A 22846-nucleotide genomic window follows, 5' to 3' on the forward strand; every position below is an offset into this window, starting at 1 on the left:
TTTTCAAACTTTGCATATTGAAGGACAATCATCTAAGAAACAAAAAAATGCAATAAAAATCATAGGTCACCGGTATCGAAAAAGAGTTATCTGCCCTTGAAAACGGCATTTCCCCTAAAAATGACGTTTTCAAGGGCAGATAACTCTTTTTCGAATCCGGTGACCTATGATTTTTATTGCATTTTTTTGTTTCTTAGATGATTGTCCCTCAATATCCAAAGTTTAAAGAAATTCTGTTATTGGGAAAATTTTAGCCCATCTCATATACAGGGAATTCTAGCGTACGCCTTTAATTCTTCAAATAGTCTAGCACGCTGTCAACAGACAGCTCTTGTTTACCTATATTAGAATAAGCAACAGTAATTTCTGTTTTCAACATTTTATTCACTTTATGACATTGCACTTCACATGTTCAAAACATCCATGAAAACATTCTAAAATTGAATGATCAATAATTTTATATATTTGATAATTAACATAAACAGTTCAGAAACTTTAATTTGGGTAACAGTTCCTAAGTTATAAAAAAAAATAAATCTTGAGACCAGTCTCCAAGTGCAATCTTGCCATTGGTCAATTTCAAAACTGTACTAAAAATCAACCAATCAGATGCTAGAGATTTGAGACTGGTTGGTTTTGTCACTAGGCAGTTCATCCGACTTGTTCCATTTCCTTTGCCTTACTAAGCATGCCTTTAAAATGTAATCAGATTACATAGGAATATTTAAATAAAGTGAACTTAAAGATAAGGAAGCGCACTAACTGAAAAACTTAAACCAATCTGCCCAAAGAATCATGACAGATAATTTCTATTTATATATTTTTATTTTTAGAGTTTAACATCACACTGACACAATTATAGGACATTATGGCAACTTCCCAACTTTTCATAGTAGCACCTCCACAAGTCAGCTGGACAACTTGTCCACACAAATATATTGCACACCCCAAGTGAGGTTTCAAATCAACAGCATACAGGTGGAAATGATATGAAGCCAGCCCTTAACCACTCCGCCACTGACTCCAATTTCTAGTGGAATACTTTACTCTATGTCTGTGCATTATATTTTAATGAAAGTTGACAACAGTTCAGATTATAAAGGATAAAATTAAATTGAAGCTTTTACAAGTTCAGTGATATACCATTTGAAAAAAAAATATTTCAAAATGTTGCAAGCAGATGTTTAACCCTTAGCCTGCTGGCAGCAAGCGATTCTGCCTTTGCGACCAGTGCAGACCAAGATCAGCCTGCACATCTGTGCAGGCTGATCATGGTCTGCACTGTTCGCTATTCAGTCAGTAAATTTTCAGTGAACACCCCTTTAAATAATAAGTGATGCTGCCCAAATTGAATGATGGACCAGTCCATTTTAGAATTTTAGCAAGGTAAGGGTTAAGCAACTCTGTCAAGATGGTCCCATTTCATGTAGCAGCTCATAAGCACATTCTGATAAAATTCTTCTTCAGCAGAAAAAAAGATGCAAGTATGGAACACCAAAAATGTCAGTCCTTAGTGAAGCATTTTATTTTTGTATGCTGTTGGGGCCAAAAGGTCAATAGCCCGCCCGCTTAGCTCAGTAGGTAAGAGCGTTGGTCTACGGATCGCGGGGTCGCGAGTTCGATCCTCGGGCAGGGCTGATGTTCTCCGTGGCTATTTGATAGACGACATTGTGTCTGAAATCATTAGTCCTCCACCTCTGATCATTATTGGAAGTGGCAGTTACTTGCGTAGAATATTTGTACTGGTACAGAATCCGGAACATGGTTTAGTTAACTCCCGCCGTTCATGACTGAAATACTGTTGAAAAATGGCGTTAAACCCAAAACAAACAAACAAACAAACAAAAGGTCAATAACTTTAGTTGATGGGACTGTCAGTAAAGGATATTATATGGGTGTCTTTTTTCATACGGAATTTATTAAGAGTTGAATAAAATAATAAAATTTGAGGCTCTCGACAAGTTTATTAAATTCAATGTGGAAAGACACAAAATTTAATGTAATATTCTTTTTATCATAAAAATTATGTTAGCTTTTCTTGCTGAAACATCAAAATTTCATCTTTCTCTACCTATTATAGAGAGAGTCAATTCAACAAATAAAACGACTTCAGCATCAAAGCTTTGTTACACTAGTGTAATACCAAAATTAGGTAAAGGTTTTTTTTCACTTTTCACTTCCACGATGTCAAACATGTGATAAAATCACGTTTGAAACTGTCTTATCTTTCTTAAATTTCTAACTGAACTTTAAATAGTTCAAAACAAAGTCTGGTATTAATAGAAGTTCAAAAGATAAGAATTCACTTAAAGCTATGGTCAACTTTCCATTCCTGTATACTTTAGGTTTGGTGTGAAAGTCACAGAGTTCAAACCACACTTTTGAAAATTTGAGGTGTATATTTCACCCACCAGAAGGTTCATGGTTCCATCAAGGTGCTTGATCACAATGCCCAGTGAGTCAATTGGCAGAAGCGGCGAGAAAGAGGGTCAAATTCTCATTGAAAGCACATGTCATACACTAGCACAAAAGGCAAATATAGTACAGATTTAACAAAGTTGTTCCCCAGAGTTATTCTATTATACACAATAATCAAAAGATATCACACTTCTTGAATTGTTAATGTACAACATGACTAAATGTTTTGTTTATTTGATTGGTTCAATGCTGTTTTTCAACAATATTTAACTTTATGTTAACTGCTGTCATCTAAAGCAAACCGTGTTCCTGCATATCCTGGATTCTGCACCATGTCTGAGGCCTAAAATAAAATATTGTTCTCAACCCCCACCCATCCCCCATACCCCGCTGGCTACCTGACCACAAAAATTGACCATATCAAAACTTTTTTATCACAAAGATGGACGCAATACTATTTTAAAATGCATGGTTTTAATTCTAAAAGAATATTATTTACTTCATAATTGTTACTGACATTAAAGATTCACCAGCTGTTATGGCTGTTATAAAAGTGGAGTCATTATTAGTAAGTAGCTACGTCATTAATGACTGATTTTTCATAAAAAATTACATATTTACAATATTTATATATTGAAAATGTATTGAACAAAAAAAAAAATTAAATTTCTCAACCTACGTATGCAGCTTTTAAATGGCAAGGACTGTGGGAGGGGAAACAAAAATATCTTAAAGACTCAATGTTCTTGGCAAGTAACTGATAATTTTCCCACTTCGATGTAGGACAAATTGTCGTCTGTCAAACTGTCGCTGAGAACACATACAATACTTTTATCCCTAAGACTAAAACTGCAACCTCAAATAGCCCTTTTACAAATTCTACAGTATACACAAGTGCTTTTAACAATAAATGAGCCGTGCCATGGGAAAACCAACATAGTGGGTGTGCGACCAGCATGGATCCAGACCAGCCTGCGCATCCGCGCAGTCTGGTCAGGCTCCATGCTGTTCGCTTTTAAAGCCTATTGGAATTGGAGAAACTGTTAGCGAACAGCATGGATCCTGACCAGACTGCGCGGATGCGCAGGCTGGTCTGGATCCATGCTGGTCGCACACCCACTATGTTGGTTTTCCCATGGCACGGCTCAAATACTGTCGAAAGGCCACTGAAGGACACCATCTACACCTTAATTTACAGTAATCAATACACTGAAATGTTCAACCAAATAAAAATTTTAATTGTTTAATCTTGCAGGAAGCTTCTTTGATAATACACAAGATAATGTTTTGAAGAGAAATGTCAGCATCACATTCACAGAAGAGCACCACCTCCTGACCACTCTAGTCTCTGAAATATACAGACAAAATATGACATAATAACACATTATACATGACAGTTTACATATTACTTACAACAAAAGCAGTAATAGCCCCCAGGGCTTGTCTGAACTCTGCCTTTGTGACCAGTGCAGACCATGTTCAGTGCAGACTGATCCTGGTCTGCACTGTTCACTATTCAGTCAGTAAATTTTCAGTGATCATCCCTTTGAATTAGAAGAGCGACTGCCCAAATTGAATGATGGACAGTCCATTTTAGAAATTTAGCAGGGTAAATGTTAAACAAAGCCTGCTTCTTTACAGGTAATTATGTTCAGTGTAATTTGGACATTTTTGTTTGTTTTGGGTTCAGCGCTGTTTTTCAACAGTATTTCAGAGCTCTGGCAGTTAACCTAACCAATGTTCCTGGATCCCGCAAATATACCAACCTGTTCTTCTCCAATAACTGTCAACTTCTTCCCTATCCCCCACCCCCAAGAATATAGACTGAGGATGAATGAATGATGTCAGACACAATTTCTGCTTAGGATTCTATCAAATCATCATGGAAAACATTATGTTTTGCATGTTTACTGACACCAAGACCCCAGACTCCATAGATCTGCGCACTCACTATTGAGCAAAGCAGGCAAGCTTGAACAAAATTTTGTAAGGTTTACAGTTGTCCTAAAAAAAAAAACAGAAAAAAAACTGTAGGACACCGGGTGTGCCCCCACTGGTACATCTGTCACAATTAGGGGGTAATAATCCAAATGATGGGGTATAGCCTCAACAAACATTTTTATATAAAGGATCATTATTCAAGGCTATAAATATACTTCTTGAGCTATGAGCATCACAAACAAAAAATCTCAAGAGCTGTAACTCTGTAATTAGCACTAAAATCTCAAGAAGAATGTCAACTGTGCAAGGTCACATCATGATAAAGACTCATGCACGGTTTCATGAATTTACATCAAATACTTTTTGAGCTATGCAAGTCATTAGGTGAAAAATGTGCATGTTTTACTATTTCAGGAGCCATAACTTTGGAAATAGGGGGTGGAGCCAGACGTAAAATAAGAGGTGCCCAAGTTTATATCATTATAAAGACTCACGCAAGTTTTCATCAATTTATATGAAACACTTTTTGAGCTAGGCACATTACAATGTGAAAATGTGCATTATAAAGACTCATGCAAGGTTTCATCAATAAATATGAAATACTTCTGAGCTAGGCTTGACCTTTGAAATATGAACTGAAGTTTGCACATGACACTCCGTCTCATTGAGTTAAACATTCATGCCAAATATAAACAAGATTCCTCAATGCATATCAAAGTTATGGACCGGACAAGATCTCACATGACAATTTGACTTCCAACTCTGACCCTGACCTTTGAGATAGGAATCTGGGGTTTGTGCATGACACTGGGGTTAACATTCATGCCAAACATAAACAAGATCTCCATGCATGTCAAAGTTATGGTCCGGACAATCAAATCCTGACGCACCCACACATACACCGAACAGCTAATTGGACGACTATGTCTTCACTTCCACAAGCCGGCTCAACAAACAAGAGGACCATGATGGTCCTGAATCGCTCACCTCTTCCCACATGATCCAGTTTTGAGTATGACGTCGTTTTTTTCTATTATTTGACATAGTGACCTAGTTTTTGAGCTCATGTGACCCAGTTTTGAATTTGAACTAGATATTATCAAGATAAAAATTCTGACCAAATTTCATGAAGATCCATTGAAAAATATGGTCTCTAGAGAGGTCACAAGGTTTTTCTATTATTTGACCTATTGACCTAGTTTTTTAAGGCACGTGACCCAGTTTCAAACTTGACCTAGATATCATCAAGATGAACATTCTGACCAATTTTCATACAGATCCATTCAAGGGTATGGCCTTTAGAGAGGTCACAAGGTTTTTCTATTTCAAGACCTACTGACCTAGTTTTTGATCGCAGTTGACCCAGTTTCAAACTTGACCTAGATATCATCGAGATAAACATCAGACCAACTTTCATACAGATCCATGAAAATATGGCCTCTAGAGAGGTCAAACGTTTTCATTTTTGACACCAATTTTATGAGATCCATTCAAAATATGGCCTCTATGGAGGTCACAAGGTTTTTTCATTTTTGACCTCTGACCTAGTTTTTGACCGCACATGACCCGTTTCGAATTGACCTAGATATCATCAAGATGAACAATCAGACCAACTTTCATGAAGATCCATTGAAAAATATGGCCTTATGAGAGGTCACAAGGTTTTTCTATTATTTGACCTACTGACCTAGTTTTTGAAGCACGTGACCATCGACTGACCTAGAAATTCATCAAGATTGACATTCAGACCAACTTCATACAGATCCCAGGGAAAAATGGCCTCTAAGAGTCCAACGTTTTCTATATGACCTAGACCTATTTGACGGCACGTGACCACTTCGAAGATAATATATCAGGTGAACATCTACATTTCTGAAGATTATGAACTATGGCTCAGGAGTCACAAGGTTTTCTATTTTTGACCTACTGACCTAGTTTTTGACGCAGTGACCCAGTTTCGAACTCGACCTAGATATCATCAAGATGAACATTCAGACCAACTTTCATACAGATTCCATGAAAAATATGGCCTTTAGAGAGGTCACAAGTTTTTTCTATTATTTGACCGTCTGACCTACTTTTTGACGGCACGTGACCCAGTTTCGAACCTGACCTAGATATCATCAAGGTGAACGTTCTGACCAATTTTCATGAAGATCTATGAAATATATGCCTAGAGAGTCACAATGTTTTTCTATTTTTAGACCTCCTGACCTAGTTTTTGAAGGCACAAGACCCAGTTTCGAACTGACCTAGATATCATCAAGGTTAATATTCGACCAATTTCATGAAGATTTTGGAAATATATGGCCTCTTAGAGAGGTCACAAGGTTTTTCTATTTTTGACCTACTGACCTATTTTTGAAGGCACGTGACCCAGTTTACGAACTTGACCTAGATATCACAAGGTGACATTTGACAATTTATGAAGACATTGCAATTATGGCCTCTAGAGAGGTCACAAGGTTTTTCTATTTTTAGACCTACTGACCTAGTTTTTGAAGGCACGTGACCCAGTTTCGAACTTGACCTAGTATTTACCAAGATGAACATTCTGACCCATTTTCATAAAGATCCCATGAAAAATGTGACCTCTAGAGATGTCACAAGGAAAAGTTTACGCACGCACGGACGGACGGACGACGGACACCGCGTGATCACAAAAGCTCACCTTGTCACTTTGTGACAGGTGAGCTAAAAACAGTTATAGCCCCCAGTGTTTTTTGTCTGTGACATAATTTAAACATTGGTAAAAGGCATGTCAAAAATGTCCTTTAAAGGTATAACTATTTCTGTTTATATTTTGTATTAGGTTTAGCGCTGCTTTTTCAGAAGTGTTTCAATTACTTAACAACTAGACAATTAACCTGACCAGTGTTCCTTGAATATGTACCAGTGCTTACCTTTTCCCTGATAATAACTACCAACTTTTCCAAAATTTTGTTGCTTTGGAAAAGAAAAAAAAAACAGCTGTTATGTGGTAATATAATTTCCTTCAAATTTGATAGACTTTATCAGGGTCAGGTCAAGTTTTTGTACTGTACAGTACGGATGCTCCAGCTGATTTGATTTCAACGGAGCTTTTGCAGTTCTTCTAGACACCTTCCATACACCTTTCTAGGGATTTTGCTCCCAGTAGCAGTAGAGATTGAGAAACATCTCTCAGGTTCACAATGGTGTCTTATATTTAACAGTACTATATAAAGGCCTTATGAAAGAAACAAGTAACAATTGGTGATTTCGCTTCTTTAACAGGAAAGCACGATAACGTATTTAGTATCAAGCTACCTGTTCAGGAAGTAGGGAAAAACCCATAGACACTCACTTGATGGGAAAGTTTCCTTTACTGACATTGGCAGTTTTGACAAATCTCTGTATAAAGGGAAACAACTGAAACATATTTTACTCCAGTTTGTCATTTGTTACTTCCCTTTACTAACATTGCAAATACATTTATTAGATAAACATTTTTAGTATTGATACCAATAATTACTAATTAAATAACACAAAATGAACAAATTTATTTAACAGCTTGAAAAGAAAACAAGAGCTGTCACTATTGGTGACAAATGCCCCTGAAGCGTGCCCAAGAATGCTACAGTTGTCTGCATACAATATGCCAGGATAGTTCAGGTACGAACTGAATTATTTTGTGACCTTGACCCAAGACCCAGGTCATAAGCATGACACACTTTCTCAATATGGTTAACATTTGACATGTGACAAATATTTTCAAATCCCTTGATAAACCTGACCAGTGTTCCTGGAATATGTACCAGTGCTAACCTTTTCCCTGATAATAACTACCAACTTTTCCAAAATTTTATTGTTTTGGAAAAAAAAGCTATTATATGGTCATAATTTCCTTCAAATTTGATAGGCTTTATCAGGGTCAGGGGAAGTTTTTGTACTGTACAGTAAGGATGCTCCAGTCAGATTGATTTCAGTGGATTTATGGCTGACAAAATATAGTACAGTTTTCTCTCTTCTTGATAGTTTCCACACACCTTTCTAAGAATTTTGTTCAGTTTTGTTCACATTTTTATTAGCCTTGCACAATATGTGAATACTTTGGTAAACATACTATCCCGCCATATCATATGCAATTTAGTGTATATATATATCCCAGGTTCCCAAATTGGAAGTAATATTTTCATTTCTGGAAGCTACTAAAACTGAATAAAAAATCTTTTTGGACAGTTAAAAATTTGAACAGTAGAAATGAGAAACAGCTCTCCGGTTCACAATGGTGTCTTATAATTAAACAGTGGTCAATCACATCTGAGCAAGATTTTTATGACATTTTTCAGTTTTCATATACTCTGAGCAAGATTTATTTAAGGAATAAAAAGACCCATTACGTAAAGTTGGATCCCTCTTGAAAATGCATATTTTATAACTTTTCGTGTTTTTTTTAATTACCTCCCTTTAATATAAAATATTTAAAAAGTTGACTATTTCTTTAAATTTCAATGTAATTTCTAGTTTTAAAATAGCACATAGCTTCTGAATTTGTCTATTTTCAATCTATCTTGGTTGCACAACCGAGATAGGCAAGGGGAGCCTCCCAGAGGTAATAATAATTTTATATACTTGCATTTCTAATGAACTGTGGCAAAATATATACTTTTCAATGCAAATCTTTGACAAATTTAATACAATAGTGCTATATTTGTATTCTTCCTCAGGCAAAATATGTTTGATAAACTTATACTTATGCTAAAATAAAGCTATCCTGGTTGGGCAACCAGGTTAGGAAAATCAAATCTAACAAGAGCACCGCCTTGCGGGTGCTGACGCTCATCTGATTTTTTTTGTGTAATAGAAATATTGTCCTACCCATGATTTTCTAAGTCTAAAAAGGGCCATCATTCTTGCAAAAAGCAGGATAGAGTTATATTTCTTGATGTACAGTGTCCACTTATGATGGTGAAAAACTGTTGCAAGTTTTAAAGCAATAGCTTTGATAGTTTATGAGAAAAGTTGACTTAAACATAATACTCAACCAAGAAAATGATTTTCTAAGTCCAAAAGGGGCAATAATTTTTGCAAAAATCAGGATGGAGTTACGCTGCTTGCTGTACAGGGTAAGCTTATGATGGTGAACAAGTGTTGCAAGTTTTAAAGCAATAGCTTTGATAGTTTAGGATAAAAGCTGACCTAAACATAAAACTTAACCAAGAAAACTGATTTTCTAAGTCCAAAAGGGGCAATAAATCTTGCAAAAAGCAAGATGGAGTTATGTTTCTTGCTGTACAGGGTCAGCTTATGATGGTGAACAAGTATTCCAAGTTTCAAAGCAATAGCTTTGACAGTTTGGGAGAAAAGTTGACCTAAACATAAAACTTAACCAAGAAATCTGATATTTTCTAAGTACAAAAGGGGCCATAAATCTTGCAAAAAGCAAGACGGAGTTATGTTTCTTGCTATACAGGGTCAGCTTATGATGGTGAACAAGTATTCCAAGTTTCAAAGCAATAGCTTTGATAGTTTAGGAGAAAAGCTGACCTAAACATAAAACTTAACCAGGCAACGCCGACGCAGACGCCGACGCCGACGCCGACAACCGCTCAAGTGATGACAATAACTCATCATTTTTTTTCAAACAAGAGGACCATGATGGTCCTGAATCGCTCACCTATCCCCACATGACCTAGTGTTGAACTGAGTACGACGTCGTTATTTCTATTATTTGACATAGTGACCTAGTTTTTGAGCACATGTGACATAGATATCATCAAGATAAAAAATTCTGACCAATTTTCATGAAGATCCATTGAAAAATATGACCTCTATAGAGGTCACAAGGTTTTTCTATTATTTGACCTTATGACCTAGTTTTAGAAGGCACGTGACCCACTTCTGAATCTGACCTAGATATCATCAAGGTGAACATTCTCACCAATTTTCATGAAGATCTCATGAAAAATATGGCCTCTAGAGAGGTCACAAGGTTTTTATATTTTTCGACCTACTGACCTAGTTTTTGACCGCACGTGACCCAGTTTCGAACTTGACCTAGATATCATCAAGAGGAACATTCTGATTAATTTTCATGAAGATCCATTGAGAAACATGGCCTCTAGAGACGTCACAAGGTTTTTCTATTTTTAGACCTACTGACCTAGTTTTTGACCGCACGTAACCCAGTTTCAAACCTGACCTAGATATCATCAAGGTGAACATTCTGACCAATTTTCATGAAGATCCATTGAGAAATATGGCCTCTAAAGAGATCACAAGGTTTTTCTATTTTTAGACCTACTGACCTAGTTTTTGACCCCACATGACCCAGTTTCGAATCTGACCTAGATATCATCAAGGTGAACATTCTGACCAATTTTCATGAAGATCCATTGAGAAATATGGCCTCTAGAGAGGTCACAAGGTTTTTCTATTTTTAGACCTAATGACCTAGTTTTTGACCCCACGTGACCCAGTTTCGAACTTGACCTAGATATCATCAAGGTGAACATTCTGACCAATTTTCATGAAGATCTCATGAGAAATATGGCCTCTAGAGAGGTCACAAGGTTTTTCTATTTTTAGACCTACTGACCTAGTTTTTGACCGCACGTGACCCAGTTTCGAACTTGACCTAGATATCATCAAGATGAACATTCTGACCAACTTTCATAAAGATCCCATGAAAAATGTGACCTCTAGAGTGGTCACAAGCGAAAGTTTACGCACACACGAACGCACGCACGCACGCACGGACGGACGACGGACGCCACGCGATCACAAAAGCTCACCTTGTCACTTTGTGACAGGTGAGCTAAAAATCAGATGAGCTAAAAATACTTCCAGTGAAAATATAATATACATCAAGATCGTTGGTGATTAGTTGTTAAATTTTTGAACTAATTCATTAGTTGACCAAAATTTGATTAACCACTTTTAATAGAACCATATACAGGCCTTTGGAAAGAAATAAGCAAAAATTGGTGATTTTGCTTCTTTAACGGAAAGCACGATAACATATTTAGTATCTAGCTTCCTGTTCAGAAAGTAGGGAAAACCCTACTGACATTAGCAGTTTTGACAAAATCACTGTACGAAGGGAAACAACTGAAACATATTTCACTCCAGTTTTGTCACTTGTTATTTCCCTTTACTAACATAAATTTGCAGCATAGACAAAAACATCCAATTACTACATACATTTTTTGTACTGATACAAATAATTACTAAAAACAAGAGCTGTCACTAATGGTGACAAATGCCACCACAGCGCCTTGACCTTTGACCTGGTGACCCCAAAGTCAGTAGGGGTCGTGTACTCAATAAGTACTATCAGCATGTGGAGTTTGAAGGTCCTTGGTGCAGTGGTTCGCGAGTAAAGTGCCTTCATGCAAAAAGTTAACGTTTGACATGGTGACCTTGACCTTTGCCCTGGTGACCCCAAAGTCAAAAGGGGTCGTGTACTCAGTAAGTACTATCAGCATGTGAAGTTTGAAGGTCCTGGGTGCAGTGGTTCGCGAGTAAAGTGCCTTCATGCAAAAAGTTAATGTTTGACCTGGTGACCTTGACCTTTGACCTGGTGACCCAAAATTCTGTAGGGGTCGTGTGCTCAATAAGTACTATCAGCATGTGAAGTTTGAAGGTCCTGGGTGCAGTGGTTCGCGAGTAAAGTGCCTTCATGCAAAAAGTTAACGTTTGACCTGGTGACCTTGACCTTTGACCTGGTGACCCGAAAGTCAGTAGGGGTCGTGTACTCAATAAGTACTATCAGCATGTGAAGTTTGAAGGTCCTGGGTGCAGTAGTTCACGAGTAAAGTGCCTTCATGCAAAAAGTTAATGTTTGACCTGGTGACCTTGACCTTTGACCCCAAAGTCAGTAGGGGTCATGTACTCAATAAGTACTATCAGCACGTGGTTTGAAGGTCCTGGGTGCAGTGGTTCGCGAGTAAAATGCCTTCATGCAAAAAGTTAACGTTGTGACGAACGAACGAATTAACGAACGGACACTTGAAAACTAATATGCCTCCGTTCGGGGGCATAAAAATAACACACAATGAACGATTTTATTTAACACCTTGAAAAGAAAAGAATTTAATTTTCATATTCATTTTAAAATGTATAAAGATAAACTTTAACAATTCAGATGTTTGTACTTACTCTTTGTGCTTCTACAAAAGCCAGCCAATCAGATGGTGTTGTAGGTAACAGGCCCATTGTTTGGCATTTGTAAACAGCAAGTGCAAGACACACAATATTTCCAAACATATAAACAAACTTCTGCAATATATGCTGTGAACCCTCTATCATCTTGAATGCAGCTGGAATGAAAATTATATCAATACTGTATATAGTAGGCATAGGAAATAGAGATCAATATAATTGCACCTTTACTAATCCTACCAGGTGTTCTGTATTACAGATGTGTTTCTATTGTGACATTTTGATACAAGCAAAAATGTATTACCTGCATTATTAATTACTTACTGGTACCATTTTGTTATTGACTTGTTAAAAGTTAATTTTTTACCATATGTAACTTGACAGAATCGTAGGAACCATGTTTTGAGGGGTAAATCAAACACATATGAATAAATCCTAAATGTTTTTGTTGTGCAAAAAAGTATGATATTGTGTCTAAAACAGTTTTCATTTTCCACCCAATTGTGTAATTGCAAGGGAAGTAAACTAATAGATATCTCTGCTTATAAGTACTAGTCCAAGGCAAGAGTTGTCATTCTTTGTGGATCACAACTTTAAATTGAAAATTAAAACTTCTGTTATTGATATTAACAAAACTATCATAAACTTCAATTTGTGAAAACATTTTTGGTTATTTCAAGGACTTGGAAAACAATTTCTAGACTTTATTTAATGTATTACTATCATTTAAAGTTTTAGGGTCTATCTCTATATATAGGCTGCACAGTGGAGTTATTTTTGTGCCACTTTTATTTTTTTTAACTTTTTTTAATTTTAATTTGGATTTTATGACAAACTAACACAGCAGGTAATATAGCCCCAAACGGGATAAAACATTTTGGTTTCACATCTCATTTACATTAATATAACAAGAGGACCATGATGGTCCTGAATCGCTCACCTCTTCCCACATCACCCAGTTTTGAGTATGATGTCGTTTTTTCTATTATTTGACATAATGACCTAGTTTTTGAGCTCATGTGACCCAATTTTGAACTTGACCTAGATATTATCAAGATAAAAATTCTGACCAATTTTCATGAAGATCCATTGAAAAATATGGTCTCTAGAGAGGTCACAAGGTTTTTCTATCATTTCACCTGTTGACCTGGTTTTTTACGGCACGTGACTCAGTTTCGAACTTGACCTAGATATCATCAAGATGAACATTCTGACCAATTTTTATGGAGATCCATACACAAGTATGGCCTCTAGAGAGGTCACAAGGTTTTTCTATTTTTAGACCTACTGACCTAGTTTTTGACCGCACGTGACCCTGTTTCGAACTTGACCTAGATATCATCAAGATGAACATTCAGACCAATTTTCATACAGATCCCATGAAAAATATGGCCTTTAGAGAGGTCACAAGGTTTTTCTATTATTTGACCTACTGACCTAGTTTTTGAGGGCATGTGACCAACTTTGGAACTTGACCTAGATATCATCAAGATGAACATTCAGACCAACTTTCATACAGATCCCATGAAAAATATGGCCTCTAGAGAGGTCACAAGGTTTTTCTATTATATGACCTACTGACCTAGATTTTGAGGGCACGTGACCCACTTTCGAACCTGACCTAGATATCATCAAGGTGAACGTTCTGACCAATTTTCATGAAGACCTCATGAAATATATGGCCTCTAGAGAGGTCACATGGTTTTTCTATTTTTAGACCTACTGACCTAGTTTTTGACCGCACTTGACCCACTTTCGAACTTGACCTAGATATCATCAAAATGAACCTTCAGACCAACTTTCATACAGATCCCATGAAAAATATGGCCTCTAGAGAGGTCACAAGGTTTTTCTTTTATTTGACCTACTGACCTAGTTTTCGATGGCACGTGACCAAGTTTCGAATTTGACCTAGATATCATCAAGGTGAACGTTCTGACCAATTTTCATGAAGATCTTGTTAAATACATGGCCTCTAGAGAGGTCACAAGGTTTTTCTATTTTTAGACCTACTGACCTAGTTTTTGATGGCACGTGACCCAGTTTCGAACTTGACCTAGATATCATCAAGGTGAACATTCTGACCAATTTTCATGAAGATCTTGTGAAATATATGGCCTCTAGAGAGGTCACAAGGTTTTTCTATTTTTAGACCTACTGACCTAGTTTTTGATGGCACGTGACCCAATTTCGAACTTGACCTAGATATCATCAAGTTGAACATTCTGACCAATTTTAATGAAGATCTTGTGAAATATATGGCCTCTAGAGAGGTCACAAGGTTTTTCTATTTTTAGACCTACTGACCTAGTTTTTGAAGGCATGTGACCCAGTTTCGAACTTGACCTAGATATCATCAAGATGAACATTCTGACCAACTTTCATAAAGATCCCATGAAAAATGTGACCTCTAGAGAGGTCACAAACAAAAGTTTACGGACGGACGCACGCACAGACGACGGACGATGGACGCTGCGCGATCACAAAAGCTCACCTTGTCCAGAGCTCCAGATAAGCTGCGTATTTGCGTATTTACGCAATTAAAATTGCAGAAAACCCAATTGAATTCATACAGTGTGCATACTGAAACGCAAGTAAAATTCCTAATACACAATTCGTAAAAAATAGCTTGCGTATCGCATTTTCCTTATAACTAGAACGGGTACGAGACTTTAAAGCTAGATTTGACTGACTGGTTATACGTTACTGCAGAACAGGTTGCAATTTATCGGGAAAATAACAGGACCGTTCAGCCGGCTGATCGGTGTTATTTGGACGCTTTGTAAACAATTTTACGCCGATAAAATGTAAAGAGGTTGCAGGAAAAAACATTGTTGCAGCACAAACAAACAAATTAGTGGGATATTTTGCTGTTCAACAATGACAGTTATCTGTTTGTGACGACGTAGTGTCACCAATACTGGATGACATCTTTTGGGAGAATGCATATTGCGGTGACCACATCGTTCAGGATATTGTGGATGAACTGATCTCAGACTGCATTAAAAGTGAAAAAGAAAACAACAGTATGAAACATTCATTACAATTTTAAATACATTTTTGTATCAAACATTGAAGGGCGCCATTAAAATACTTAGTCAGTCCTGTTTAATGATATATACCATGTATACTGTAAGCAAAAAAATACTCAATTGTTAGTGCGAGATTGGTAAAATACCCAATTGGTTTTAGCAAATACCCAATTACTTCTGAAAAGGCTGGGTAATGATATTATTTTTACCCAATTCAAATTTCCAATACCCAATTCAGACAAAAAGTGATGGGTAAATACCCAATTGCACCAAAAGCTTATCTGGAGCTCTGCACCTTGTCACTTTGTGACAGGTGAGCTAAAAACATATTATACATGGATTTTTTTTATACCTGCTGGAATCACAGAGATACAACAAAACCAAAGCATTCAGACCCTATTAGTCCCCTCTTACACTCATGCAAGGGTAATAAAGTGGTTCCAATGCCTTTTATACATATGTTGTCCAAGAAACACATGGGACCTGGTTTTTTTTATATATCTGATCAATGGTAGCCATATTTTTGTTGAAACCAGTTTATATAAATATTTACATATAATACAGTTATTTTTTTTGTTGGGTTTAATGTCACTCTGACTTATGGCAATGTTCCAGCTTTTGCTGTTGGAGGAAGACCCTAGATGCCCCAGGTGTCTAGGCATTATTTCATCACAAACAGGCAGCTGGGTAGAACCACTGACCTTCCATAAGCAACCGGATGGCTTCCTCACACAAAGAATTCAGCACCACGAGCAAGGCCCGGAAAAACACTGGTGAGGGGAAAGTGATTTGGAGTCATTGACCTTAACCACTCGGCCACTGAGACCCCTTAACTCAGCTTTATATACTAGACAGAAACATCAGGAAATGATGTTTTTTTTCCAACCAAATCAAGATCAGCAGCTGAGTGATTACAAGCATTTATATCAAATATCAACTCAATTTGACAAACCATTTCAAATATATTGCTGCATAATGATGGATGGAGTGATGGCAGACAGACAATGCTAAAACTATATCCCTCCATTTTCACAGAGGATAGTAATCTTAAACTAAATTAACAAGACACAGTGATCCTTACTATTTGAGGCTGACATAAGAGCCTGAATAGGTCTGAAGAACATCATGCCCACCATCATAATGGGGAATATTGAGATTGTGTTTCCTGCCATCCACATGATGAAAAAATTCATTGGAATCTGTTTTAGCGGGCCAAGAGCAACATCCCAGGATTTCTAAAAAGAAAATGTAGTTTAGTTTATTAAATAGAAGTCTATCAAAGTTTCCTATTTGTAAGTCTAACATATCTATGCAGGATACAAAAGTCCTACCACTGTACATGGTTGACTCTAGGTGAAATGTATTTTAAAAGCTTTGCAACACAAACTTTTAACAACTTATGTGTATTTTTCACTAAGTGAAGGACCATAACTCTTGCCTAGCTGAATGAAATCACAAAGAGAACATCAGGTGCATAACTTCACACGCTATAAAACGATCCTCTTTATGTTTTATGACTGTAGGTCAAGTACATTTGGAGATACATGGGGCACAAACTTTTATTTTTTTACCCAAGTCAGGGGCCAAGATAAATGCCACACAAACTTTTAAGAACTTTATGTGCATTTTTCACTAAGTCAAGGAAAATAACTCTGGTCTGGTTGAGTGAAATCCCAAAAAGAACACCATGTGTGCAACTTCACATGCTATAAAACAATACCCTGATATACTTTTTAGATACATGTGACACAAACTTGTATCCCATTTATGCATATTGTTTTTACCAATCAAGGGCCATAACTCTGGTCTAACTGACAGATATCCAGAACAAAATCCCAGGAGCATAACTTCACATGCTGAATAATATTCCTATGAAGGTTCATGACCCTAGGTCTAATACTTTTTGAGATATGTGCGGCACATCGTTTATGCCTTTTTATGCATAAATTTGACTAATTCAAGGGCCATAACTCTGGTCTAACTGAGTGATATATCTAACTAAACCCAAGGTGCACAACTTCAACACAAACTTAGGTCCTTTCAAATTCTATGCATATTTCTTAATAAGTCAAGGGCCATAACTCTGGTCTGGCTGTATGAGATCAAAATTAAAACTCCTGGCGGACAGCTTCCCATGCTGAATACCAATTCCGTGAGGTTTGATGACTCTGGGTCAAATACCTTGAGATATTAACTGAATCAAATTTGGATGGACTGATGGACTGACAGATGGACCAAAAGCAACTCTGACCCCACTCCCACAAAAAAAAAACAAGAGGACCATGATGGTCCTGAATCGCTCACCTCTTCCCACATGACCCAGTTTTGAGTATGACGTCATTTTTTCTATTATTTGACATAGTGAGCTAGTTTTTGAGCTCATGTGACCCAGTTTTGAACTTGACCTAGATATTATCAAGATAAAAATTCTGACCAATTTTCATGAAGATCCATTGAAAAATATGGTCTCTAGAGAGGTCACAAGGTTTTTCTATTATTTGACCTATTGACCTAGTTTTCGAAGGTACATGACCCTGTTTTGAACTTTACCTAGATATCATCAAGGTGAACATTCTCACTAATTTTCATGAAGATCTCATGAAAAATATGGCCTCTAGAGAGGTCACAAGGTTTTTCTATTTCAAGACCTACTGACCTAGTTTCTGATCGCAGTTGACCCAGTTTCAAACTTGACCTATATATCATCAAGATGAACACTCAGACCAAATTTCATACAGATCCCATGAAAAATATGGCCTCTAGAGAGGTCACAACGTTTTTTCATTATTTGACCTACTGACCTAATTTTTGACCGCACGTGACCCACTTTCGAACTTGACCTAGATATCATCAAGATGAACATTCTGACCAATTTTTATGGAGATCCATTCACAAGTATGGCCTCTAGAGAGGTCACAAGGTTTTTCTATTTTTAGACCTACTGACCTAGTTTTTGATCGCACATGACCCTGTTTCGAACTTAACCTAGATATCATCAAGATGAACATTCAGACCAACTTTCATACAGATCCCATGAAAAATATGGCCTTTACAGAGGTCACAAGGTTTTTGTATTATTTGACCTACTGACCTAGTTTTTTAAGGCAGTTGACCCAGTTTCAAATTTGACCTAGATATTATCAAGATGAACATTCAGACCAACTTTCATACAGATCCCATGAAAAATATGGCCTCTAGAGAGGTCACAAGGTTTTTCTATTATTTGACCTACTGACCTAGTTTTTGAAGGCACGTGACCCACTTTCAAACTTGACCTAGATATCATCAAGGTGAACATTCTGACCAATTTTCATGAAGATCTTGTGAAATATATGGCCTCTAGAGAGGTCACAAGGTTTTTCTATTTTTAGACCTACTGACCTAGTTTTTGACTGCATGTGACCCAGTTTCAAACTTGACCTAGATATCATCAAGATGAACATTCAGGTCAACTTTCATACAGATCCCATGAAAAATGTGGCCTTTAGAGAGGTCACAAGGTTTTTCTATTATTTGACCTACTGACCTAGTTTTTGACGGTACGTGACCCAGTTTCGAACTTGATCTAGATATCATCAAGGTGAACGTTCTGACCAATTTTCATGAAGATCTTGTGAAGAATATGGCCTCTAGAGAGGTCACAAGGTTTATCTATTTTTAGACCTACTGACCTAGTTTTTGATGGCACGTGACCCAGTTTCGAACTTGACCTAGATATCATCAAGGTGAATATTCTGACCAATTTTCATGAAGATCTTGTGAAATATATGGCCTCTAGAGAGGTCACAAGGTTTTTCTATTTTTAGACCTACTGACCTAGTTTTTGAAGGCACGTGACCCAGTTTCGAACTTGACCTAGATATCATCAAGATGAACATTCTGACCAACTTTCATAAAGATCCCACAAAAAATGTGACCTCTAGCGTGGTCACAAGCAAAAGTTTACGCACGCACGGACGGACGACGGACGCTGCGTGATCACAAAAGCTCACCTTGTCACTATGTGACAGGTGAGCTAAAAAATGATGGGGGAGGAGATTGGGGCACAAAAAAGATGGTTAGAGTATTTTCATTTGCATGCATTTAGAAAAATCAGCTCCAGTTTCTTTTTTTCAGAGGAAATCCAAGGTCAAAACTCCAAGTACTTTCAACAAAATCTTGTCATCACTTGCAAGTACTGCAAACCCAACTTTTATTAAACTGGATGTGTTGGGCTAGCGAAAGTTCTTTTGGACTTGTGATTGTTTGCATGTTAAAAGTCTGACTGTTAATGCCACAGAATAAAAATGCACTAATAAAATAAAAAGCAGTAAGTTAATTTTACAATTCATTATTGTATCCCAGAAGATTTATTATTTACAAACATTATATCTCATTCTATATATCAATGGAAGCCCTATCTGAAATGATAATAGGCAATGTGATCATCTATAGTGATAATTTCTAGCTGTATGGTGGCCTACCTTTACTATGAGCTGTGAATCTGCTTCTTTCTTATCCACTTCTTTCACATTCACATTTTCAGCATACCCATAAGGTCTGGCTAAGGATGTCTGTGATGTCAGGGCTAACTGTTTATCCCCTTTTCCTCTGAAATAAAAAAAAAATCTTGTCCATAAATTTGTATACAAAACACAGTCATTCATACATAAGTATTCTGCATTTTTTTTCTGTTTCGTATATTTTCATTTGTTATTTAAACCATAAATCATAATATTTTAATCTACATCATTCAAGTTTTAATTTTCATTGTTTATAGCAATCCTAACCAATTGTATACTGAAGTATCCTAATTATATTACCATGGTACAATTGAGCCGCGCCATGAGAAAACCAGCATAGTGCGTTTGCGACCAGCATGGATCCAGACCAGCCTGCGCATCCGTGCAGTCTGGTCAGGATCCATGCTGTTCGCTATTGGTTTCTGTCATTGCAATAGGCTTTGAAAGCGAACAGCATGGATCCTGACCAGACTGCGCGGATGCGCAGGCTGGTCTGGATCCATGCTGGTCGCAAAGCCACTATACTGATTTTCTCATGGCGCAGCTCACATAATCCTATACCTGTTACAGTTGTAGTGTAATATAAATCCTTACTGGTTGAGAACCAGATTCCAAACAGAACCAATTTCCGGACAAGAAAATATTAACTACATTATTTCGGCATTATGTATGAAACAGTGTAATCCTAATCATTTGCATGTTCAATCATTTTAACTACAAGGAAACTTTTTTTTTTCACAAATAAGTACTTATGTAAAATTCTAAAATTTTTATGTTAAATCACCTTTGTTTACAAAGTAACTTTCCATTCAGGCATGCAGAAAGCACTGACATGTATGTGCAACTTTCTGAGATACCAAGTGAGGGAAGAAAGAATCTAACAGTTTATTCCAGTTATGATTGAAGGAAAGTTTCTACTTAATTTCAGGTGATTAATTTTTTTACATGCAGACTGATGATAAGTGCGTTGCTTCAATAGACAGTGGCTAGTAGTCTGGTAACAGGATCTTCATAGACTCAGAGTCTAGATGTCCATCTATCAGATTTCTAGACAACCCATTTATGGACTATCAGATGTCTGGTTCTTAATAAACTGAAACTGAAAATGGTATTTGTAATTGCAGACAAGAAACCAATTTTGGCTATGAAAATCAGATACACATAAATTTACATTTTTTGTAAATTTATAAGTTTAAAAGTACTTAAATTTGCTTTTTTTTCAATATAGTGCAATCATCATATTATTATTTAACAAATAATCAAGGCCTTCAAGTGATTTATCGTCTTATTTACCAAAGTTCAGAGTTCAGATGTGCAGAAATTGAACCACGAGGGCATTTAATTAAGCTGGAATGGTTAAATACCGAAGCATCTGAACGATGAACCGTGGTAAATTAGCAAAAATCACAAGAAGGCCTTGACTGTTTTCATTCTGACATGCTCACTGAGATATTTTAATAAACATTAAGCTGGACTTCATGGTCAGGATCCATGCTGTTCGCTAATGGTTTCTCTAATTGCAATAGGCTTTGAAAGCGAACAGCATGGATCCTGACCAGTCTGCGTGGATGCGCAGGCTGGTCTGGATCCATGCTGGTCGCAATTGCACTATGCTGGTTTTCTCATGGCGCAGCTCAATTTATTTTCAGTAGGAGCTGAAGTTTAAAGTGTAAATTTCAAATCTGTTCAATGATGTCCAGGAAAATATTGAAAAGCTGTAGAAATGAAAAAAGAATTTTATCTCGAAATGCATTCTGAACTAGTATAAATTTCATATGTGGTACTAATTAAAACAATTCAGCTTAAGAGATGTTACATGCTGTTTTGGATCTCTCGAGCTGAAACGAACTGCGTATTGAAACTTTTACCAGAAATTGTGCCATAAGTCTGTCACGCTATAGTTTCATCAAACCAATGCCACAGACTTACTTTTTTAATTTGATACATTTTTAATCAATTTTTCTTTTGGTCTGGCATAAAATGAACCATGCAACACCATTAAACAAGAGGGCCATGATGGCCCTATATCGCTCACCTGTTATCATTGCACTTGAGGACAAGAAGGTCCTCAGAAAAAATATCTAAGTCCAAAGGACAGGAACAACAAAGGAAAGAAATTTAACCAAAAAGAAAAAAAACAAATTTTTACAAGGTACAGATATGTCAAAATACACCTAAGGTATGGTACCATCCATGTTGTACCACAGAAAAGTGGTCTCGGTTTTTCCCTATGGCCAATAATAAAAAAGTTACTAAAAAAAAACTATTTATAGTAACGTAAAAGGGAAGTAATTAAAAAGAAAATGTACAAAAGAAGGATCTGCTAAATAAATCTGTTGACATAAATGAAATTTCAGATCAGAATCTTCATTAGTTACGGAGATATACCCATTTTAATTTGAAATAAAGGGAGGTAATTTGACATAAAATCAGTCCATAGTTATCTACCCAGATTGGCTCAGTCCAGCTAATGACAATAATGAAATTTCAAACAAGTCCTATAAGTACTTACTGATATAAATCCATTTTGACTACAATCAGGGGAGGTAATCAGATATAAAATAACTCTGGATCCTACAATTGGATCTTATTTGTCATGGAATCCAAGATTTATTGTTGTTGGAGATATTTTGGAAGTTTGTATCAAATACCTTTAAGGGGACCTTTAAGGGGCCATAACTCTGGAACCCATGATGGAATCTGGCCAGTTCAAGAAAGGAACCAAGATCTTGTGGTGATACAAGTTGTGTGCAAGTTTGGTTAAAATCAAATCATAAATGAAGTTGCATTTGTGCAGACAAGGTCAAAATAGCTAATTTTGGCCCTTTC

General features: G+C 36.7%; 1 protein-coding gene across 1 annotated transcript in view; it reads right to left on the reverse strand.

Moving 5' to 3' along the window:
• Window positions 1–1944: 1944 nt before the first annotated feature.
• LOC123548363 (ER membrane protein complex subunit 4-like) overlaps window positions 1945–22846 on the reverse strand; it is a 31676-nt gene continuing 10774 nt past the window's right edge. The window contains exons 2-5 of the mRNA XM_045335560.2: window positions 19979–20105; window positions 16597–16750; window positions 12481–12641; window positions 1945–3766 (exon numbers count right to left, since the gene is read on the reverse strand). Coding sequence (XP_045191495.1) covers window positions 3731–3766; window positions 12481–12641; window positions 16597–16750; window positions 19979–20105 — 478 coding nt within the window. The 3' untranslated portion in view covers window positions 1945–3730. The remainder of the gene's footprint in view (window positions 3767–12480; window positions 12642–16596; window positions 16751–19978; window positions 20106–22846) is intronic.

The sequence above is a fragment of the Mercenaria mercenaria genome, chromosome 6 (assembly GCF_021730395.1).
Source record: "Mercenaria mercenaria strain notata chromosome 6, MADL_Memer_1, whole genome shotgun sequence".
In the NCBI taxonomy this organism is placed as follows: domain Eukaryota; kingdom Metazoa; phylum Mollusca; class Bivalvia; order Venerida; family Veneridae; genus Mercenaria; species Mercenaria mercenaria.